Source organism: Durio zibethinus, chromosome 7 (genome assembly GCF_047325235.1).
Source record: "Durio zibethinus cultivar Kanyao isolate XHJ-2024 chromosome 7, ASM4732523v1, whole genome shotgun sequence".
In the NCBI taxonomy this organism is placed as follows: Eukaryota; Viridiplantae; Streptophyta; class Magnoliopsida; order Malvales; family Malvaceae; genus Durio; species Durio zibethinus.
This window is the reverse complement of record NC_143168.1, coordinates 17,907,671-17,929,838: the sequence shown is the minus strand read 5'-3', so window position 1 is coordinate 17,929,838 and position 22,168 is coordinate 17,907,671. Positions and strand designations below refer to the sequence as shown.

Here is a 22,168-nt window from a genome sequence, read left to right as displayed (position 1 = left end):
CACGCACAATTCGCAGCAGCAACAGCGACGCTTTGGTACCAAGCACCAACTTTTCGTCTTTTTTTTTTTTTTTTTTCTGTTTCCTTCAGACAAAGACTTCCTTAATCCTAAGGAACTTGTCTCTCAGACAAAGAGAAACTCTTAGTTTTCAACAACAAAGACGGTGAAGGAGAGAAAGAGATGGAAAGAAAGGGATTAGTTTTATGCAGTGTTGTGGCTTTTTTGGGAGTATTAGCAGCCGCTACTGGTTTTGCTGCTGAAGCTACTAGGATTCAGGTAAATTACATATATATATATATGGCGTTTTGATTAGATCTTCTGTAATGGGTTTCTTTTAAACTCTTTTCTTTTTGCTTTTTTCTATCATTTTCTTGCTTTGCTTTACGCCTACCCTCTGTTTAGGTGATTATAAAACTGCGCAAAAGAACAAAAACTGTTTCTTTCAACGGTAAATAAAAATCTATCGTGTTGTTTTTTTTTTTTTTCTTTTTATTTGTATGTAGTAGGGGTGAAGAATTAAATTTGACTTAAACAAAGCAGAGTTTCGGAGGTTCAATGGGTTTTTAGTAGAAGAGCTTTAATTCTTTTATGCTTGAATTTACTTGTAATTTCTTATGGCAAGTTCATTCATTTTGTTTATTCTTGTTCGCTCTTACATAATGTTTAGCTAAGTGTTTTTCTTTTAGTTTGTTTTTCCCACTAGACGTCTCCTGGAGGAATTGATGTATGAAACAGAACATAGAAAAACCAGATTCTCAATCTTAACCACAAAAAAAGTAGAAATTCAATGTATAGTTATTATTGAAAACGATATGTAGGAGAGAAATTAGTAAAACCGGGGTGGCATATGGAAATATTGGTGCTTCATTGGTCTGTTTACTAGTGTGAATTGATTTGTAGAATTTGAGGTCATTGGACGTGTCAATTAATGGGAGATTTTCCGACAATGTTCTGATAGGTTTCTATTTCTTTTTTCATCATTTGTTATCATCCTGGCATGTAGAATAAGTATTGGTTTAAATCACTTTCAGTTATACTGGTTTAAGTTTGGTTTTGTGCTCGGCTTTTAAGTTGATTTTGCTCAGGATCTTGCAACAATGATTAATTTGATTTGATTAGTTTGGTCTTTTTTTGCCCATGGAAATCAATTTATTTGTCTCCATTTTCACTATGTTCCGCCATTTTTATGGGGAGCACTATTATTTTTTATAAATGCCTGTTGGATTAAAATTTTTGGACCAATGCTTACACAAATGCTTCCTTGCTATTTTTCAAAGCCCGAGTTAAATTGTTAAAAGGCCAAATATATGGTGTTGATAGCATTATGCTACTAAAGATCAGTAAAGATTGAACAATTTGAATGTTTGAATGCAAGGTTTATTTTCTTCAGAAAAGTATAAATAGTGAAAAGATACTTGGTTTATCTATTTTATCCAAAGTATCTGCTGGTAAATTTTCTTAAATCAGTTTCAATTGGAGCATGTGAAACTGAAAATGCAAATGATATGCTACTACTTATTTTGATATGTTGTCAAATACTGTTTTGTGCATTAGGTAAGTTTACTTCAATATAGTTTTTTGGAATTCTTGCAACTTCCAACTCTTCCTTTTTCTCTTTTATAGGCTTCGGAAGTTAAGTTTGTCTCCACTACACAATGTTCTTATCCCCGGAGTCCTGCACTTGGTCTTGGCTTAACTGCAGCAGCAGCACTTCTGATAGCTCAAATAATTATTAATTTCGCAACTGGGTGTATTTGCTGCAAAAGGACCCGTCAAACTTGGAACTCTAACTGGACAAAAGCTCTTATCTTCTTTGTCGTTTCTTGGTAACTCTTGAACACAACTTGTAGATAATTATTTTTTCCTGATTTGTTGGCCTTCTATGTTTTTTTCCCTCTATTATTTTTGGTAGGGACTAAAATTTGGATCCATGATCTTGCCCTTCCTTCATAGGATCTGTAGCCTTTATCACTGCACTGCTCTAATGGCCTCTTTGTTCGGTTGGATTTCTTTATGATAGTTGTTATTATTTTTTTAACTAGGAGGAGGACACAATGACTCAATCACCCATATAATTTTAAGCCAAACTGGCTTGGTTTGATTTTTTTTTATTTTTTCTTTTGAGAGAAAAGAATAAATCTGTATTTGATGATAGACAGGTGTGTTTTTCTAAAATCAAAAGCTTCCCCCACTTGCCTGCTGCTGGCCTGGAATAGGGCATATTTATAATAATAATAATTATTATTATTAAAATCACAATACAAAAATTGTGAGTGTCATGCATTTTATACTGTCATATGTCTATGCTGTCTTAGGCTACCATATGTGCAGTATATCTTTTTAAATTTGTTAAGATGAAACAAAGAATTCTTAAGTTGTTCGAGTGTGGAAGCCATGGAGTTATCTTTCAGATAAGGATATCCTGTTGTCCTGATGTTTGAAGGTTATTATGCTGGTATCTCCTAATGAAGTCATATATGGCTAATTCATATTACTTCTAAGTCTGAAATGTTTCCAGTCAAAAAAAATTTTTTCGTCCAGAATCTTATCCTGGTTTTCTCATGCATGTTGCAAATATGCATGCACATACGCACATACACTAAAAAATGAAGAGCAGCCAATATTGATTGGTTTGCAAACAATTAGTTTTGAAGTTGAATGAATTTTTTTTAATTTTAAAAGTGGATTCATATTTCCTTTGAAGATGTGCCCAAATACACATATTTCCAGTTTTGGACATATTTTAGCTGACTTTGTGAGTTTGAACTTTTAGTAAGGTGCGAATTAAACAAAGAGGCGGATCCATGCTTTGAAGTAGGGTGTGCATGGTCACCCCCAAAGATTTGAAGGAAAAATTTCCCCTGGACATCATTTCCATCAACAAAATTGGTAAATTTGTCTGTAGTTTTTTATATATATTATAAGTGGATACCTCCAGAAAAATCCTAGATCCGCCACTGACTAAACATCTAGACACATTTTTCTTGGATGCTTGTACCCATGTCCATGTAATGTTGAATCATCTTCTTGATAAGATATTGGGAAGAAATTTCTTAATGAAATGCTAGGCATTTGGTGGGGCTATATCAGTTTTGACTTTACCTCAACACTTATTCCCAGAAGATTGAACCAAAATTTCATCATAGCGATTATGAGGACACCATGTCAATTGGTGCTTCCACACAAGTTGAGTTAGGAGTTTATAGTGACCTTATACTTTGCTTCGGCTTCTCCATATATTGGCAATTGGTTTCAACTGCTTAAAATGATATTAAAGCTTGGAGACTGGTATGTGTTGCCCTGTATGTTCTTTGTTGATTTATATTTATAGTCTGCATGTTAGGCCCATTTATTTCTGTAGGCATTTGGCCTATATGCTAGGGTGCTGATATGTGGAGTTGTCTTGCCAGTTTGGTTTGGGTCTTGTTGTGGCCTTATATTCAAATTGGCTTTATCATCTATTGCCTATTGGTTTTGGGGTGGATGCTCAAAAAGCTACTGCTTTTTGAATGCAACCGTTAAATAAAGGGATTTGGTTTGAGAAACATAGGGCTAAATCGTCAGTTATGTGGGCATTTCGGTTGCTTTTCAGTCCAGCATGTTTGTTACTGATTGCCTGTTGCTTGGGCCAAGGTTTATATGTTGAGAAGGTGCAGCCATTGGACTGTCAATGCTCCGGGAGAAAGAACTTTGAATTGGGGGATATGGAGGTGTATAGATTGCAATTTTTAAAGTATTCCATCTTGTTATCGAAGTGTGTGATATTATAACTTTCGTCCTAGTGTCTTTTTTCTTGCTACTGCAACCTGGGAATCCATTGAGAAATAAACTTCAAAGAGTGAATTGATATCATTTTCCCATGATCCAAAATTTTGACCTTTTTTATTTTTTTCATTTGATTGATATTTTACTGCAGACTATGTACAGGGATAGATGGAAGAAATGGGATCTTTAATTAGATAGGTTCATGTTGGTTTTGACTTTGTAATAAAAGCTTCAGATATTTTTAGTTAGAAAATGGTTAGTGAATAACTTGAGGGGAAAGAGCTCTACCTGTTGCTTAAATTGACCTCTGAAGCTCAGATCTGCAGCTAGTGATTGAAAAGAAATGCCTGAATTCATGTGAACTTAAAAGAGTGCAGAGCTGTTTTACTTGATGATACCATGCGAGTAGTCCAGCTTAGGCTTAATAGTTAAAAGAGTAGAGAATACTTTGTAGGATTACATTTCTGGTATTCCTTCTTTTACTATCAACAGTTATGTAGAGATTACTTTGATTTTATTTATAGGTTGGCTGTTGCATTGCAGTGTTCCGACTCTCTCTTTCGCATAATCAATGAAAATGCTTTTTCATCCAGGAGAAACAGAACTTGTTTCTTGATAAACTTTCATATGAACATTTCATAGCAACATTTCTTAATTATTTACATATTTGTATTGGTTGACAGTGTAGGCATTGATTGCATATTCATGCAGGTTCACATTTGTTATAGCATTCCTTCTCTTGCTAACTGGTTCTGCACTCAATGATCAACATGGTGAAGACAGTGTGTACTTTAGTAACTATTACTGCTATGTTGTGAAACCTGGAGTTTTTGCTGGGGGAGCTGTCTTAGCCATTGCAAGTGTCATTCTTGGAATCTTGTATTATCTCACCCTAAATACGGCAAAGAACGCAACTGGTCCTTGTGGCGATGCACCTGTTCCTAATCAAGGTAGCATGGCCATGGGACAACCTCAATTCCCACCCCGAAGCTCTCAAGATCCTGTTTTTGTACATGAGGATACTTATAACAGGCGGCAGTTCACTTGATCATAAAATTTCCCATCGAAACACTTGATGGATTTTCTCTGGGTGTCGGGCATTTTGGCTCCAGTTATTCTTGAAATCAGTTTCCTTGCATTTTGGGGACTCACCCCCATGGAAAGGGAGCAGGATGTTATCAAGCTTTTATTGAATTGCAAAAGTTCTTTCTTCCTTTTTTTTTCTTTTTTTCTTTTTTTTTAGGGGGGGGGAGCGGGGGTGGTGGTGAATGGGTTCTTTGCATATTGTATGTGAGACTGCTTTTGGCTACATGGATTGTTCGTTGTGATTTTTCTGTCCTGTTAAAAGGTAATTACCATAAAAATGTCCACTTCTATATTCAGAATCTACTTACATTGGTAAAACTAGAAATCCATTTCCTCACTGTTCAAACAAAAGCACAAAATCCAGAACATTATTGTGGTATTTAAAATTATGGAATAGGTTGGACTGACGAACCAGATATGCATATCCATGCAAATTCCAAACTGCCTACTTATGGTATAATTTCTCTTTACCTGTTTGCTACCCGACTATACTTCCAGTACCATTGATTCCTCAGAAACAGATGTCCAGTAAACGTGAAGGCCTGACAGAACTACAAGCAATGAATATAGTCATCATATAGAACTTCGCTTCTATGCCAATATATTCATCAGATATATTCATCTTGTATATTCATCATACATAACCTGGTTAATCAAATTATTGGAAAGAAGGCACCTCACCTTGACAATGCTGAAAATGTGGTGTAGGTGGGAATGCATTTTTGTCAAAAAGAGGAAATTAGCAAATGCTTATTTTGCTTACAATATTTAATGTTTCGTTGTATCAATGTACATTGTAATCTATGATGGATCTCTTACTGCATCACTAGTGGAGAGAATCATTTTACTAGCTGCTTTTGATGGTGGCCTATTGATCTTTTCAAGTAACCTACTGAATACTAGTTTGACAGGTATGCAAGCCACTGTTGTGGGTCCAGATGACTCATGTTTGATTAATCCATCCATTTGACAGTTACCACTATCATGTATGGGCTTAGAACTGAGATTACGTTCTATACCAATTGATGACAGAGTTCTTGTTTTCTGGCTAGAAGATAAGCTTACTTTCTTTGGTAACTTTCTTTGGAACTTCCTGTCGATAGGAGAGTGCAGAACATGAGAGATGCTCTTTTTAACCAGGCCTGCCTTATAATCGGAACTTCCTACAGTGTATTTCTTAAAAGGTGGTTTTCCTTCATGTTCCAAGGAATGATATTCAGCAGCTTCATAACTACCCAAAGCAAATGGTGGGTGAGCACGTGGGACCCTAAAATTTGTCCTCTTGGCAGTCCTCCATGCTGGGGGAAGTGAAGTACTTCCATCATGGCTAATTAGTCCATTACTGAAATAACCATTAGTGGGCAGAAGAGTATCAGTTGAACTGTCTTCTAGGGCTTCAATTGGAATGGGATACCCTATTATTGCCTTGCTATCCCATTTGCTCATCAATGAAACAAAAGGTACAGGTTCTTTCTGATAGCTTGCTTGGACCTTCAAATCCACGTCAATCAACATAGATCTTCTCTTCCCACCCAAATTACGATGGGCAGCAAATATTGGATCAAAGTGCCACATTTTGTCCTCCCACTCTCTTTTCACAGCAGCATGGTTCTCCCAAGGCATGCCTTCCCAATCAAGGGTGTTACGATTAAAACTATTTCTACTTCTGGAGCAACCCCTTGGTGTATGCAAATATCCTCTATCATCAAAACCAACCATGTGGGCCCCAAAATCTTTTGCACTCAAACCAGCCACACCAAAGTCATCATCAAAGTCATCATGATTTCTATGAGAACTCTGACCTAATTTCCTTCTTCTGAAGATTCCCCTTTCTTCATGATACATCCCATGAGCAGATCCATCATAACCTCTTATCTCAGCTGCATCCATGGATCTTTTTCCCAGATTCCGTATGTTCCTTTTCCCTTTTAGCTGCCATTTGGACACTGCTTCATTCACAGAATGATGATCATGAGAATAAAAGTGAGACATCTCACCAGAAAGAGATGACTCATCAGACTCCGCATGGCCTATACTTCCACCTCCTAGTGTGTCAGGTCTTTGAAAGGCACCTAATCGAGCATCCATGCGTACAGTAGCACCTGAATAGAGAAAATAAGAAATTAATAAGAAAGAATAATAAATGGATTACCACCAATAGTTAGACAGGGCATAATACTTTCATATCAAATTCCTCAGGTAACCAAAAGGGTAGCGATGGAGGGTACTTAGGACCATAGAGGGCCATGGCCCCCAAAGAGTTCACAAATTCCTACATTTTTTTTCTTGCAAATTAGGTCAAATTCAAAAAATTATATATATTGGCCCCATAAAAGTGTTAATCTTGATATCAAAATTCTGTAAATTATATTATTTTCTAGCATATTTTTATATTGGCCTCCCAACATGATATACTTGACTCTGCCACTGCAATAGGGTATTTAAGAACCAAGAAGGAAAGAAGAAATTTTAATTTCATATGTAGCCATTAAAACCCACTTTCAAATTTCATTCAGATGTCTGCGACTAATTAAGTCTAACATTAGTTTTCAACTATTAAATTTGACCACTTTACTCCATAAACCCTTAATTTAAACTAGACTGAAGGGTTAAAAATGCTCTTGAATTATAATTCAATAATCATTAAAACCCCTAACATTTTATTACAATCAATCAAACCCTTAGTTTTCTATTTCGACTCAATTGACCCCTTAGAGAAATCTTAAAGAGAGAGGAGAGAGAGAAAATACAGAAAAAAAAAAGAAAAAGAAATTATTTTATTTTATTTTCACATATATTGATTGCACCACGTAATAAATTTTAGTTTATTTTATTGATGTCACATGGAATTTTTTTTAGTTGGGATGTTTAACTTTTTCTTCTAAATAGAGGCTTAATTGGATGCAAATGCAGGTTGGAGGGTTTGATTGATTGCAATAAAAAAATAAGGGCTTGGATGATTTTTTAATTATAGTTCAGCGGTTTTTTTTACCCTTTAGCCTTTAGCCTTTAGCCTTTAAACTACAATGCATACAATATACAACATGAACAAATTTTATAGTAGTAATTAAATTTTTATAGAAAAAAAATGAATTTCAAATATTTCTTAACAACAAATGATTACCCGTACCTGCTTTCTCTACATTATCTCTCTTTTCTGCATTTCCCACTACCCATCTACTTATTTATTTTCATTATTTCTCTTTGCTTCATTAGTTTATTCAGCAACTTATTTATAATAGGTGGCACTAAGCTAGTAGAAACCTTCCAAAAACAGTCAACCAATATAACAAAGTTAGTTCAGCAGAAAACTAAATATAGTAAGGAAACACAAAATCATATACACGTTAAAGTAATTGACCAGAAAACAGAACCACAGAGCATCTTTAATCCAGGTTGTTTTTTGAAAACATATAAATTCCCTTTCCCTAACCACAACCTAGGACTCAAAGAACATAGGCACCTGTACTGCATACATGTCCAAAATTGTTTCAGAATCAATAATCTGAGAGCAGAAATCTGTGTCATGTTTAGAACTAAATACCATTAATGGTTTACAGAGAAGAGTTCATGAAACAAGGTTTTCAAGATAAATCAAGTAACAGCAAAAGCAGGATTGCATGTCTGTAGGGCTTGCACAATCCTAAATGTAGAAGAGAACATTTATCTGGGAGGCAAGATAATCTTTCCAAACAGAATGCATGAAACTAGAATTAAGAATAAGAAAAGTTAACCTGAGTGTGAAGTGATATCCTCATCTATATCTGGTTCAGTCTCAGATGAATCAGAATCTGACTCAGATTCTGAGGAAGTTGATTCAGAAGAACCAGATTCAACATCTTCCAAGAACTCACCAGTATTATCTTCAATCAAGTGACTAGGAAAAGGAAAAGATCCTGAATCACATTCCAGAAAACGGGAAGGTGACACCTCTATCTGGTTTGGAGGAATTTCTTTATAATCCAAAGCATCAAATGACCCAGGTGGCAAGTAAATGCATCTGCTCCTCTTAGCTCGGAAAACACCTCCCATCGGCTCTCCTCCTGAAATAGAAGTAAAAACCAGCACCAAAGTCAGGTTGTAACAAATGAGGGAATTCTAATTTTGCATTACTCTGCAATACTAGAACAAAAGGGTGCCTCCTATAATATCCCTTGACCAAAAACCCCTCAGTAAATCCCTTATGTAACCTTTTCCTTTCATCTAAAGAAGATTTACCGTTAATGTGAGTGGTTCTTCCCATGCTGGAAACCCTTCTTGAAGGAGATAGAGTATCATCAACTTCCAAAGCACCAAAAGATGTAAGCTTTTGTTTTGCAAATGCAGTCTTGGGCCCCAAGTCCTGCAATCCTCTCATCCGGGGTATGATTTCAGCATGATCATTTTCCCAACTTTGCTGATTTCTGACTTGGTCTTTTTGCAAGTGTACAGGGCTGCTCACTGTTTCACCCTTGATGGAAGTATCTTGACTCCTGGATTGATTTGATTTTGAGTTCCCAGGCTTTCCGTTACTAATATCTGAGCCACCAGAATCCTTTTTAGCAGAACCAGATGATTTACTTCTTGCATCAGAAGGTCTATCCAACTTTCCTTGTTTCCTCAACAATTCCTTCTCAAGTTCAAGTGCATGAAGGATAGCATCTTCCCGTCGAGCATATTTCTCTCTTTTCTTGGGTGGCATACCTTGTGAGGATTCTGCCCTTTCAATGCAATCATCAAACTCCCCACATCGAAATGCTTTCACACGCTTAGACTTTTCTAAGTTGTACCAATCACTGAGGAGACAAACAAGGAAGAAAAAAATATCTTACAAGAAGAAATAAATAAAATGGAACAGCAGATTATATATCATAAATATTCTAATCAAAATAAGATAAAAAGGAAAAAAAAAAACTTTTGAACCGAAATTCAGCCATGAAATTGTAAAGATTATATCCTTAAAAAATGGAAAATTATCCCATCCACCGCTAGTGGAGTTTTTTGACTCCACTGCCTTTTAGCAGGGTCACACATAACCCTTTAGGGTATACATTGAAAAACTAATATAAAAGGTAATGGGACATTTGGCAATATTCTAACACCGCTTGTGGAATTCAAAAATTCCACTGGCAGTGCATAGAAAATTAACTCTATAGGAATACACAAAAGAGAGGCAAGAAAGCAAAAGGAAATCTCATGAATTCTCTCCAAATAAAATGGGCACATAAGAATAGTTGCAAAACAATGGAAACATTGCAAGTCTAAAAGGTTATATGCCTCCAAGTTATTGGCACATTTTCCACATCAATTCACCAGAATGAGACAACTTAAAATTTCCACACCAATGGGGAGACAACTTGACTGGCAAGGAAAACAGCCCAGATAGGAAAAGTTATTCATATACAAAAGTTGAAGGGAAGAAGAGGTGACAGTGTTTCCATTCAACAGAAGAATTATTATCAAGGAAAAAGTTATGCAAATTGATTTATTAAACCTAGTGGAATTTATTCTAAGACCAGAAATTGTCCAAAAGATTACAGCAAAGTGAAAAAAGCATTTATAATGCAAATAAATAACAGCATTAACTGATTCTCAGTTAATGACTATCAAATTAGTATAACCACAGGTCAAAGGTGCCTCAAATATGCTACTCTCTTCGTATAGACTTCAGACATGCTAGTGCAAAGTTATTTTGTTGGTCTAAAACTTGAAAAGAGCATCTGCTAACTTATTATTGTGTAGAAAATGATTCAAATAACTACATAAATAATCTCTCAACTAATCTCTACAAATCATGTTTGACTCTCATCTTTCGTGGAAATATAGAATACATCAAAGTAGCATCTATTTAACATGGATGTTAAAGAAGCAATAACATAAAATAACACATATTTTAGGTCCCATTGTTAAGAATAAGGTTAAAAGGGCCATCACTAGGGCAATAAAAATTCAACAAGTATTATATAGGGGATAAATTCAAATCCTTTTGGTCTTCTTAACTAACACAACAGTCTAGACATTATTCTAAGGACATTAATGATGTCGAAACATTACATCAGCCTTTCATTGAGCAATATAACATATAATGTGCCATCAAGAAAAAAAATGTGCATGTGTTTGCAGTGGTGACGGTGTTAAGGTTTTATGAATAATTATCGGTATTTCTTTATAGGTCCAACATCCAAACAATAGATGAATAAAAGATTTGAATGGAAGTTCTGATTAGTCTTCCTCCCTCTTATTCTCCCTCTCTTTAATTGGAAATCATAAATAAACACAGAAATATGTCATTCAAACCCTAGAAACCTAGCAAGAGGGAGCTACAAGTACCTATATTTAGATATCCACAAAACTTTCTGCAGAGTAACAAAGGACTAGACTCCAGAGTAAACCATAGATCATTCACAACTTTCTAAGCAAATCAATGATGAATCAAAACTGAGTTCCACATCATAATGCATCATCAAAACACTTCATTTGTCCTTCACATCTTATATTTGTAGAGTCATTCTCACTTTTCTTTTAAAGCTCAGTTAAACCTTAACATGTCCGTAAATTAAGTTCATAAGACCCAGAACATCCTGACTTCATTTGCCCTAAATTCTCCTAAAATTGACATAAATCCCATTATTCTCTATCCTTCCAAAGTTCAATTCCATCCTTAGTGGCTTAATCCCTACTGCCCTAGGTGTATAAACATCAAGATAAAAACTTCTAAATTTGTAAATTTTCATTTTTGCAATGCTAAAAGTTATTAAGCCAGAAAAACTCACAAATTAAAAAAAATAAAAAAGCAAATAATAAGAGACTTACACGCTCGCATCCTCTCTGCCAAGAAGTTTGACTGGAGTTCCAGACCTTGGAGACGTAAGGTGAGACACCGGTAACTCTTCCGGCCCCAGTATCTTCCCCGGCCACCACGAACCGTTCCTCCTGCGTACCCACACGATTGACCCGACTCCTCCATCTGATCCTGCCCCACTCTCCATCTCTTTCTCTCTAAACACCCTTTCTCTCTCTACCTCTATCCCTATTTCTTTATTTTCCGTACAATTAACAGATTTCCCATCTACATCTATAAAAACAAACAGAAATAAAAGGAAAAGCAATAAAACTTGAATTAGAGGGGTAGCATAAGGGGGTTTAGCCGCCGGTGAAGAAGAGGGAGAAACGGAGGATCCGGAATCGGGAGAAAGCGAGGGATCTGAAGAAGGGGATTAGGGTGAGAGTTAGGGTTAGGGTTCCCATTCAGGAATTAGATTTGGGGATTTTTGTGCATTTCTAAATTTTTTTTGCTTGAATTTGGAAGGGGCTCTCCCCATGTTTTTTTTTTCTTTTTCAGTTTCTAGAAGTTTCTTTTTTTTTTTCTATTCCTAATTAGAATTATTTATTCCAAAAGAGTGCTAAACCTGTGTGTTGTTCATAGTAAAATCGTAATATATCGATCTTATCGTGATATCTCATGATTTGTTATGATAAATTGTCAAAATAATATAATTTAAAACAAAAAAAAAAAAAAACATCTTAACAATACATTAAAAAATATATACATAATTTTATTTAATTTATTAATTTAATAAATAAAAAATGATATATTTTTAATTTTATAATATCAATCTAATTTATAAAATCAACTTAATTAATTACGTTTAATAATATATTTTTATTTTTTTTTCATTACATTTAAAATTATTAATTTTTTTTTCGAAAATAAAATATTTCAAACTTATTTTACATATAATGATATAAATTTTACAATTATTTTTATCTTTTATATTGTCAAGTTAATTATTTATTTTAATTTTTTGTTACACTTGTTCTTACTTTTTATTTATTTAGAATTACCATAATTCTTTCGTAAAATTTTATAACGTCAAATGATATCAATTTTAAGGTTATTTTTATTTTTTATTTTTACGTTAACACTTATTTTTTAGTTTGAACTTACTTTTTATTTATAATAATAATTTTTTATATTACCAATTTAATTATTTATGTTATAAATATATATTTTTATACTTGTCTTTATCTTTTATTATGTTTAAAATTATCATAACTTTTTTTTAAAGCGTTACAATACTTCTAATATATCTTATGCTAAATAATACAAATTTTATTATTATTCTCACATTTTTATGTAAATATTTATTTTTTTGATTGAATTATTTCTTTTATTTATAGTAATTATTCTTTTATATCATCAACTTAATTATTTACGTTAAAATAATATTTTTTAAAACTTGTTCTTATATTCATTATATTTAATATTATCACAATTTTTTTAGGGTATCGGGATAGTTTTAATCTATTTTACATCAAATAATATTAATTTTATGATTATTCTCACATTTTTACGTTACGATACTTTTAATACATTTTACGTTAAATTATACTAATTTTATTATTATTTTCATATTTTTGTATTAACATTTTTTTAGATTTAAAATTATTTTTATTTATAATAATAATTTCTTATGTTGTTAATTTAATTATTTACATTACAATAAAATCTACTACATTTGTTCTTTCATTTTATTACATTCAAAATTATTACAATTTTTTTCATAAGTATTATGACACTTTAAACATATTTTCCACCAATTTATATTAATTTTATGATTATTTTCATCTTTTTAATTTAACACTTTTTTATTTAGAATTATTTTTATTTATAATACTAATTTTTTTACATTACAAATTTATTACATTTCAATAATATTATTTTACATTTGTTGTTATTTTTTATTACATTTAAAATTATTATAATTTTTTTGTTAAAATATAAAATTTCTTTTAACCATTTTACATAAAATAATATTAATTTTATGATTATTCTTACTGTTTTATATTAACTTTTTTTTGTTTAAATTATTTTTTATTTGTAATAATAATTTTTTTACATTACCAACTTAATTATTTACGTTATAATAATATATTTTTATATTTATTGTTACCTTTCATTACGTTTAAGAGTATCATAATTTTTTCTTAAAAGTGTTACAATACTTCTAATCATTTTATGTTAAATTATATCAATTTTACAATTATTCTCACTTTTTTATATTAAAACTTATTTTTTGGTTTAGAATAATTATTTATTTATAATAATAATTTTTTATATTGCAAAAAAAATATTATTTCTATTATAATAATATTTTTTTATACTTGTTCGTACTTTTTGTTAAGTTTAAATTATCACAACTTTTTGTTAAAGTATTACGATACTTCTAATCTAATTTACGCTAAATAACACCAATTTTATAACTATTTTTATCTTTTTACATATGACATTGTAACATATTTTACATCAAATGATTTCAATTTTCTAATTATTCTCAACTTTTTACGCTTAGAAGTATTTTTTTGTTTAAAATTATTTTTTATTTATAATAATAATTTTTTTATGTTATCAACTTATATTTACATTATAATAAAATCTTTTATGCTTGTTTTTATCTTTTATTTTGTTTAGAATTATCATAAAATTTTCTTAAGGTATTACAATACTTCTAATATATCTTACGTCAAATGATACTAATTTTTTTATTATTCTCACTTTTTTATGTTAACACTTATTTTTTACTTAAATTATTTTTTATTTGTAATACTAATTTTTTTACATTACCATTTTTATTACCTTTTAATAATATTTTTTTTACATTTGTTGTTACTTTTCATTACGTTTAGAATTATAACAATTTTTTTTAAGGTGTAACGATACTTCTAACTATTGTACATTAAATAATATCAATTTTACAATTATTCTCATCATTTTACGTTAATTCTTAACTTTTTATTTAAAATTATTATTTTGTTTGTAATAATAGTTCTTTTATATTGCAAACTTAATTATTTATGCTATAATAATATATATTTTTTTACATTTGTTGTTACTTTTCATTACGTTTAAAAGTATTACAACCTTTTTTAAAAAGTGTAATGACACTTCTTACTATTTTACATCAAATAATACAAATTTTACAATTACTATTGCTTTTTTATACTAATACTTATTTTTTAGGTTAAAATTATTAATTATTTGTAATAATAATTCTTTTACATTGTCAAAAATATTATTTATGTTAAATAATATTTTTTTACATTGTTTTTGCTTTTATTTTGTTTAAATTTATCACAATTCTTTATTAGAGTGTTACAATAATTTTAATCTGATTTATGCTAAGCGACACCAATTTACAACTATTTTTTCCTTTTTACGTTAGGACACCTCTAACATACTTTATGCCTAATGATTCCAGTTTTACACTTACTCTCACTTTTTTGCGTTAATACTTTGTTTTTGTTTAGAATTATTTTTTATTTATAATAAAATTTTTTTATATTATCAACTTAATTAGTACTTTATAATAATATCTTTTACGCTTGTTTTGATCTTTTAATAAGTTTAAAATTATTATAATTTTTTAAGGTATTATGACATTTCTAACACATTTTATACTAAAATACATCAATTTTATGATTATTCTTATTTTTTTATGTTAACACGTATTTTTTTGTGTAGGATTTTTTTTATTTATCATACTAATTTTTTCATTATCAATTTAATTATTTATGTTTTAATAATTTTTTTTACACTAGTTATTACTTTTCATTATGTTTAGAATTATCACAATATTTTATTAAGGTGTAATGATACTTGTAATCATTTTACATCAAAATACTACTAATTTTACGATTATTTTCATTTTTTGACATTAACTTTTATTTTTTGTAAAAAATTATTTTTTATTTATAATAATATTTCTTTTACATTACCAACTTAATTATTTTTATTTCAATAATATCTTTTTATGTATGTTGTTATCTTTCATTACATTTATAACATCACAACTCTTTGTTAGGATGTTATGATACTTTTAACTTGTTTTATGTTAAATGACGCTAATTTTACTATTGTTCTCACTTTTGTACATTAACATTTATTTGTTGATTTAGAATTATTCTTTGGGTGTAAGGTAATAAATTATTTACATTGTTAACTTAATTATTTACGTTATAATAATATATTTTTATGCTTGTTCTTACCTTCATTATATTTAAAATTATCACAACTCTCTCTTAAAATATTATGATACTTCTAACACATTTCATACTAAATGATATCAATTTTACGATAATTCTTACTTTTTAACAGTTCATCTAACTTGTTTATGTTACTAATATGTTTTTAAGTTTTAGCTATTTTTCTTATATGTTTAAAAAATAAATGATTAAAAATTTAAATTGACAACTTAATTATTTACGTTATAATAATTTTTTATGATTGTTCTTATATTTAATTATGTTTAAAATTATAATAGCTCTTTCTTAATATGTTACAACACTTTTTATTCATTTCATACCGAATAATACTCATTTTAATTTTTTTTCTCACTTTTTATGTTATCTATTTGTTTTTCAAATTTTAACTATTTTGCTTATATATTTAAAAAATAATAATTAGTTAAAATTTTTGTTACCAACATAATTATTTACGTTACAATAATATATTATTAAAATTATTCCTACCTTTTGTTATGTTTAGAATTGTTATCTCTTTTTCAGTTTGTTACGATATTTTTTATTTATTTTACTCCAAATGACACTAATTTTATATTTCTTCTCACGTGTTTATGTTTCCAATTTATTTTTTTAATTTATAACTATTTTCTTTATATATATAAAACAATAATTAATCAAAATTTTACATAATCATCATAATTATTTACATTATAATAATATATTTTTATGTTTGTTCTTACTTTTCATCATAATTCTTTCTTAGTATATTATGACACTTTTTACATATTTTATGTTAAATGAAACAAATGTTATGTTTTCTCTCACCTATTCACGTTATCTTTTTTTTATTTATTAGATATTTTTATATATTTAGAGGAATAATAATTAATTAAAATTTCATGTTGCTAATTTAATTATTTAAATTTTAATAATTTTTTTTACGATTCTTCTTACATTTTATTATGTTTAGAATTATCATAACCCTTTCTTAGATATTATGGCACTTCTAATAACTCTTTTTAAGGTGTTATGATACTTCTAATATATTTTATTGTAAATAATATAATTTTTATAATTCTTTTCACCAACTTATGTTAATAAATTTTTTTATTAATTTTTTATTTTAAAATATCATTTCTTTTATATTATTTTTTAATCCTTGAAAGTATTTTTAACTCTTTTTCTTATACATTTATAAGAAAAATTATTAATTTGAATTCACATTATTAGCTTAATTATTTATGTTAAATATTCTCCTAATGCTTCTTTATATTTAATTATGTTTAAAATTTTTCATAATTCATTTTTTAGCATGTTACAACACTTCTATCCCATTTCATATAAATTAATATAAATTTTATTATTTCTCTTATCTATTATGTTAATAAAATTTTACTTTTTTTTCAATATAAATTCTTTTAGATTAATTTTTTTTCTTTGATAACTATTTTATGTTAATTTTTTTAAATTTCTTTAGAATTATTTTTTTATTTTATAATACTTTTTAGCTATTTTAGAAGAGGCCAATTACATTAAAAAATTTTTAAAAAGGGATATTTTTAATTATTATTTTTTATTTTTAAGTAATTTCATAAACATGTAATAAAGTAGAAAATAAAAAACTTTTACTTAAAGTGAAAATTATTTAAATTTTGTATAATATTTTGTAAATTTTGTTTTACAATTTCATTACTTGATAAATAGGTTTTACCTTTTTCTATTTTAAAAATTAATTAATGATTGATATTTAACTATATGAATCTAATGGTTATTTCTTACTGACATTATTATAAGATTGAAAAACTTAAACTTACTATAAAAGTCCCCAAACGTGTATACATATCAGACTCCAACTTGATTTTTCTTTGCCAGCTCCAGCCCTGGTTTGAAGTAACTGATTTTTCTAATAATATCAGTGTAAACCAAGATCTCATATTTAGCAAGGAGCTAAATTTCCAATTGACAATAGATTAAGCTTTGAGTCATGAAAACAATATTATTTGTTTACCATTTAGATTTTATTTAAACATGTGTTTCTTTTGTTAATTGCTTTTACCTAATTAGTACCAATTGAATTTTTTTATTTAATAAAATCAATGTTAACTTTTAAATTGATCAATTTAATTTAATAAAATCAAATTTACCTATTTAATAAAATCAATTTTATTTAATGAAAATTGGATGAATTGTGTTAACTTTAAATTGTTCATTAAACTATATTTTATCATTCTTTGAACATTGAAGATTAACTCTTTTAGAATATTTATTGACTGTGATAGTTTAAATGTTTTCATAAAATCGATTAGACTTATTAAGATGCAAATTTTAGTATGTGATTTTTTGAAAAAATTGTATTGTAACACAATTGGTTGAGTTTAAGTATAGATTTTGAAGTCTGAGCTTGTCTCAACTAACCAAATTAAATTATTTTATTAATAAATGAATATATTTTATTTAATTTTAATTCAAGATTATATTTAAAAATGTTAATAATAAAATTTTATTAAGTTTAAAGACTTTTAACTTATATGTGTCAATTTCAAATTTTGAGATAAGTACAGTAAAATTATGAAATAGACAAGAGTAATCTATTTATTATGTAGCTTAATACTCTAATTTCTATAAAAAAAAATATTTAGAAATAAAATTAAAAAATTAATGAAAATAATTTTTTTATAGAAAATAAATTTAAAATATAGTTAAAAATTAATAAAAATAAAATAAATTTTTTATTTAAGTTATTATTATATTTATATGCCATATATGGATACTTTTTTAAGCAAATGATACATTTTATTAATTTAGAAAAATATATATATGCGAATTTTAGAAAAGTATATATATGTTAAATACAATTGCCATAATTTAGTTTTATTTTCCTTAAAAAACAAAGATTAAATGTGTGTGGGTCTCATTCATAAAAGCATAAGGTTTGAAATTGGAAAGGTAACCAACAACCCCACTATTATATATATACATGATCTCATTTACATAAAACTCATTCATTGTGTACAATCCATAAGATAAATTTTACAAATGTACGAAGAACAAAACTTTTCATTGGGGGTGCCATATGCTTGCTTCTTGATTCTCCTTAATTTTTTATGTTTTGTTTTTCTTTTCTTAAAAATATTTAAGAAAAGGACAGAGATAATTGTTTCTTGATTTAACTAAAGTGAAAATGAGGGAAGGGTTGGTGGAAGATTTAATGTTTATTAATATGAAAATATCTTTGAAGATTTGTGGAAGATCACGTCTTTTAGTTCTGAAATATGGTTGATACTAAATTAGCGTAGATATAAGAATTGCTTTTATGTTTATAGTTTTAGTAGCGCAATGATTGATGTGATTTAAAAAAATAATTAGGATAGTTAAAAGTATTGTGTTTAGGACACAAATTCCATGTTTATTAATTGGAAAATGTCTTTGATGATTTTTCAAAGATAACATCTTTTGTATCCATTCTGGTCGATAATGAATAATGAAGATTAAATATTGTTTTTATTCTGTTTCTTCTATTATAAATGTGGTGTTCAAAGAATCAAGACCATGTTTTTTGAATTATAAACATTGTGGTTTAAATGATATTATTTTTTGTAATTATATGGAGCACCAAAGTATTTATTAGGAGTGCCACATGGTTGATTGGTGGTTGTCTTTTCTATTTTTTCTTTGTTTCTTTGTTTCTTTTTTCTAAAGTACGATTTTGTTATTCTTTTTTTTTTATATTTTTGTAATTTGATCAAAATATTTGAAAAAAAAGTGTGGTTATTCCTTAATTTAACTAAAGTCAGAATGAGAATGGAGTTGGTGGAAGGTTTAAGTAATAAATATATATTAATAAAGTTGTCCCTGTAGCTTTTTGAATATTGATTTAGGGACAAAACGTGGTGGATCATTGAAAATTAATATTTTTTTAAGAAAAAAATTACATTTTTTAAAGAAAACATAGTGGATCAATTTACGAACGGTTTATTGAGTTTGAGTTGTATCATATCAACGACGTTTATAATGTAGATAACATTGTAATTGATGTCATTAAAAATAAATTTTTATTATAGTTAAAAATGTAGCATTGACATCTTTAAGGATCTGTAAGAACCATATTTTTTTGTTTCGAAATGTGGTGGACCATTAAGGTTAGATGTATGAATTGTTATTGTTCCCTTTTCTATGTTAAAAACATAGTGTTCAATGAATGAATACCACCTTTTTTTTGTTATCGCTTAAGATGATAGATGTACGAATTTGTTATTACTATATTTCTTATGTTAAAAACATGGTGTTAATTAAATGAACGCTACATTTTTTTTTATCATAAATAGTGTTAATTAAATGAACGCCACATTTTTTTTATCATAAACCAAGTGGTTACAGTAAAAATATTACATTTCTTTCGTTAGCTGTGAGACAAAACTTTTGCTATGTTTTTTTTTCTTTTCTGTTATATTTTTTGTTTCCTTCGTTTCTCTTTTTTTTTTTTGTTTTCTATTCTCTTTTGATTTCATTGTTTTCCAACGTGATTATTGTTTGATTTTGGTGGTTTGAGAATTTGTTTCTCGCTATGTTATTTTGAATTAAAATCTTATTTTTTTATTATCTTTTTCTTTATGAATGTTTTTTTTATACATTTCATTTTTGTCAAAAATTTTTATTTTTTTATTATTTGTGTCTTTTAGTTTCTCCTTAGTTTTTAAAATCATTACATATTTCTTCATTTTCTCATAATTTTGTTGTCATTGATATTTGTAGCTTTTGTTTCTCATGATTTTGTTGTTTGTTATTCTTTTGTTTTTTTGTAGGATGTTAAGTGATTTAGTTAATCTTTTATTTGTGGTTACTAAATTTTGTTATCTTTTATGTATTTTATGATTTAAAAGGATGTCAAGGTTGGTATGAATTTCATGGTTTTTTTATTTTTTGTGATAGTTTTGAAATCATTTTTCCTAACAATTCCTTATTTTTATCATAATTCATATTGTAACCGATGTCGTATATTGTAAGATAGGTAATACTTTGTTACCTGCTTCTTTAAGTTTTTATTTATGCTTCTTTGTACTGTAAGTTTTCATTTTCTTTGTTGTTATTACAGGTACATTTTTTAGATGCTGTGTATTTTTTGTATTATGTTTCTTCTATCTTTGCATTTATTATTCAATTAGTTTATTAGGTAAGTAAATTTTGTTTTTTCTCTCTTTGTTCTTTACCTTCATTAATATACTTATGTTTGTTTAGGCATTTATGGTTTGTTTTTGGTTGTTTGTTATGTATTTATTCATAAGAATTAATGTTTAATGCTTTATTTTATTCTTTAAATTTGATTTATTTTGTCATGTTAACTGATTTGTTAAGCTTTTTAGGTTTTAAGTTTTTTTTGTTATTTATATGAGTATTTGTTTAGTAACATTGTGAACAAGTTTATATGAGTATTTATTTAGTAACATTGTAAACAAATATGACTAAACAGTTATGAAACTGAAGCAACAATAAGAAAATGTTAATTATTTAAATTTATGAAACAAAAAAATATATGAAAGAATTTGAAAGTTAATCTTATAAATGGTACTCCATTCTTAAACTAATGGATTGTTTTTTTTCCTTTTTTTTTTTTTCAAGTTTTTAAGTCATTTTTCTTTGGATTTTAATTGTGTTTGCTTTTTTTATTTTTTAGTTGGATTATATTATTATATTTGTATTAATAACTTTGTGATTTTATTTTTTATTTTTTGTTTTTTTTTCATGATGTTATTTTTTTTTTTGCGATTGTTATGTTATTATATGAGGAAATGAGTTTGTGTTTTTGATTTTGTTTTCTTATGTTCATTATTATGGTTATGTTAATATATTAATTTATTTGTTTCTGTTTCTTTTTTAGTTGAACGGATGGTCTATCCGCAAGTGCTTTTTGGTGTTGCATTTTGTTTATTCATGGTTCTTATATTGGTTTGTTTGTGTGGTATGTTTTAATTTAATATTTATTTATATATTGATTATATTATAATTTTTGTTTTTTTATGTTTGTTATTTTTGTGGTTAGTTTTTTTTCCTTTTCGTATATATTTGATTATTGGAATCTTTGTTGTTGTTTTATTTGAATCATGGATGATAATGAGATATGGAGAATTAATAGATTAAATAGATTAAATGTGTTTAGACATCGTAAGGGTAATCGTGTTCTAAATTTGGTATCTCATAATTTGTCTCTTATGTTACCTATAAACATTCAACATGATGAATCAATAAATGAGTTATCACAAGTGGATTACACTTTTAGTGGTACGTTAAATGGTTCAGTTGTATCTAAAAGTCATAAAAC

The 22,168-nt window shown here is 28.1% G+C and overlaps 2 protein-coding genes across 3 annotated transcripts; one reads left to right on the top strand and one right to left on the bottom strand.

The window, feature by feature from the left end:
- LOC111276881 (protein VASCULATURE COMPLEXITY AND CONNECTIVITY-like) lies at positions 1-5,129 on the top strand. The gene is made up of 3 exons (XM_022862818.2): positions 1-276; positions 1,624-1,826; positions 4,477-5,129. The coding sequence occupies exons 1-3, from the start codon at positions 181-183 to the stop codon at positions 4,811-4,813; spliced, it is 636 nt and encodes a 211-aa protein (XP_022718553.2). The 5' UTR covers positions 1-180; the 3' UTR covers positions 4,814-5,129.
- Positions 5,130-5,440: 311 nt separating this feature from the next.
- LOC111276880 (uncharacterized protein At1g51745-like) lies at positions 5,441-12,128 on the bottom strand. Of its 2 annotated transcripts, none has more exons than XM_022862815.2 (4): positions 11,644-12,128; positions 9,070-9,626; positions 8,586-8,894; positions 5,441-6,953 (listed from the first exon to the last, which is right to left on the bottom strand). In XM_022862815.2, the coding sequence occupies exons 1-4, from the start codon at positions 11,817-11,819 to the stop codon at positions 5,653-5,655; spliced, it is 2,343 nt and encodes a 780-aa protein (XP_022718550.2). In that variant the 5' UTR covers positions 11,820-12,128; the 3' UTR covers positions 5,441-5,652. The 2 variants fall into 2 exon arrangements, with proteins under 2 accessions (XP_022718550.2, XP_089619836.1); XM_089763710.1 differs by having other exon boundaries at positions 8,706-8,894.
- Positions 12,129-22,168: the final 10,040 nt, after the last annotated feature.

Coding starts and splice junctions, on each gene's coding strand:
- LOC111276881 (XM_022862818.2), top strand. CDS start 181: ATGGAAAGAAAGGGATTAGTTTTATGCAGTGTTGTGGCTTTTTTGGGA. Junction 277..1,623: donor CTGAAGCTACTAGGATTCAG/GTAAATTACATA, acceptor TCTCTTTTATAG/GCTTCGGAAGTTAAGTTTGT. Junction 1,827..4,476: donor ATCTTCTTTGTCGTTTCTTG/GTAACTCTTGAA, acceptor ATATTCATGCAG/GTTCACATTTGTTATAGCAT.
- LOC111276880 (XM_022862815.2), bottom strand. CDS start 11,819: ATGGAGAGTGGGGCAGGATCAGATGGAGGAGTCGGGTCAATCGTGTGG. Junction 9,627..11,643: donor GGCAGAGAGGATGCGAGCGT/GTAAGTCTCTTA, acceptor TTGTCTCCTCAG/TGATTGGTACAACTTAGAAA. Junction 6,954..8,585: donor GGATATCACTTCACACTCAG/GTTAACTTTTCT, acceptor TTCTCTATTCAG/GTGCTACTGTACGCATGGAT.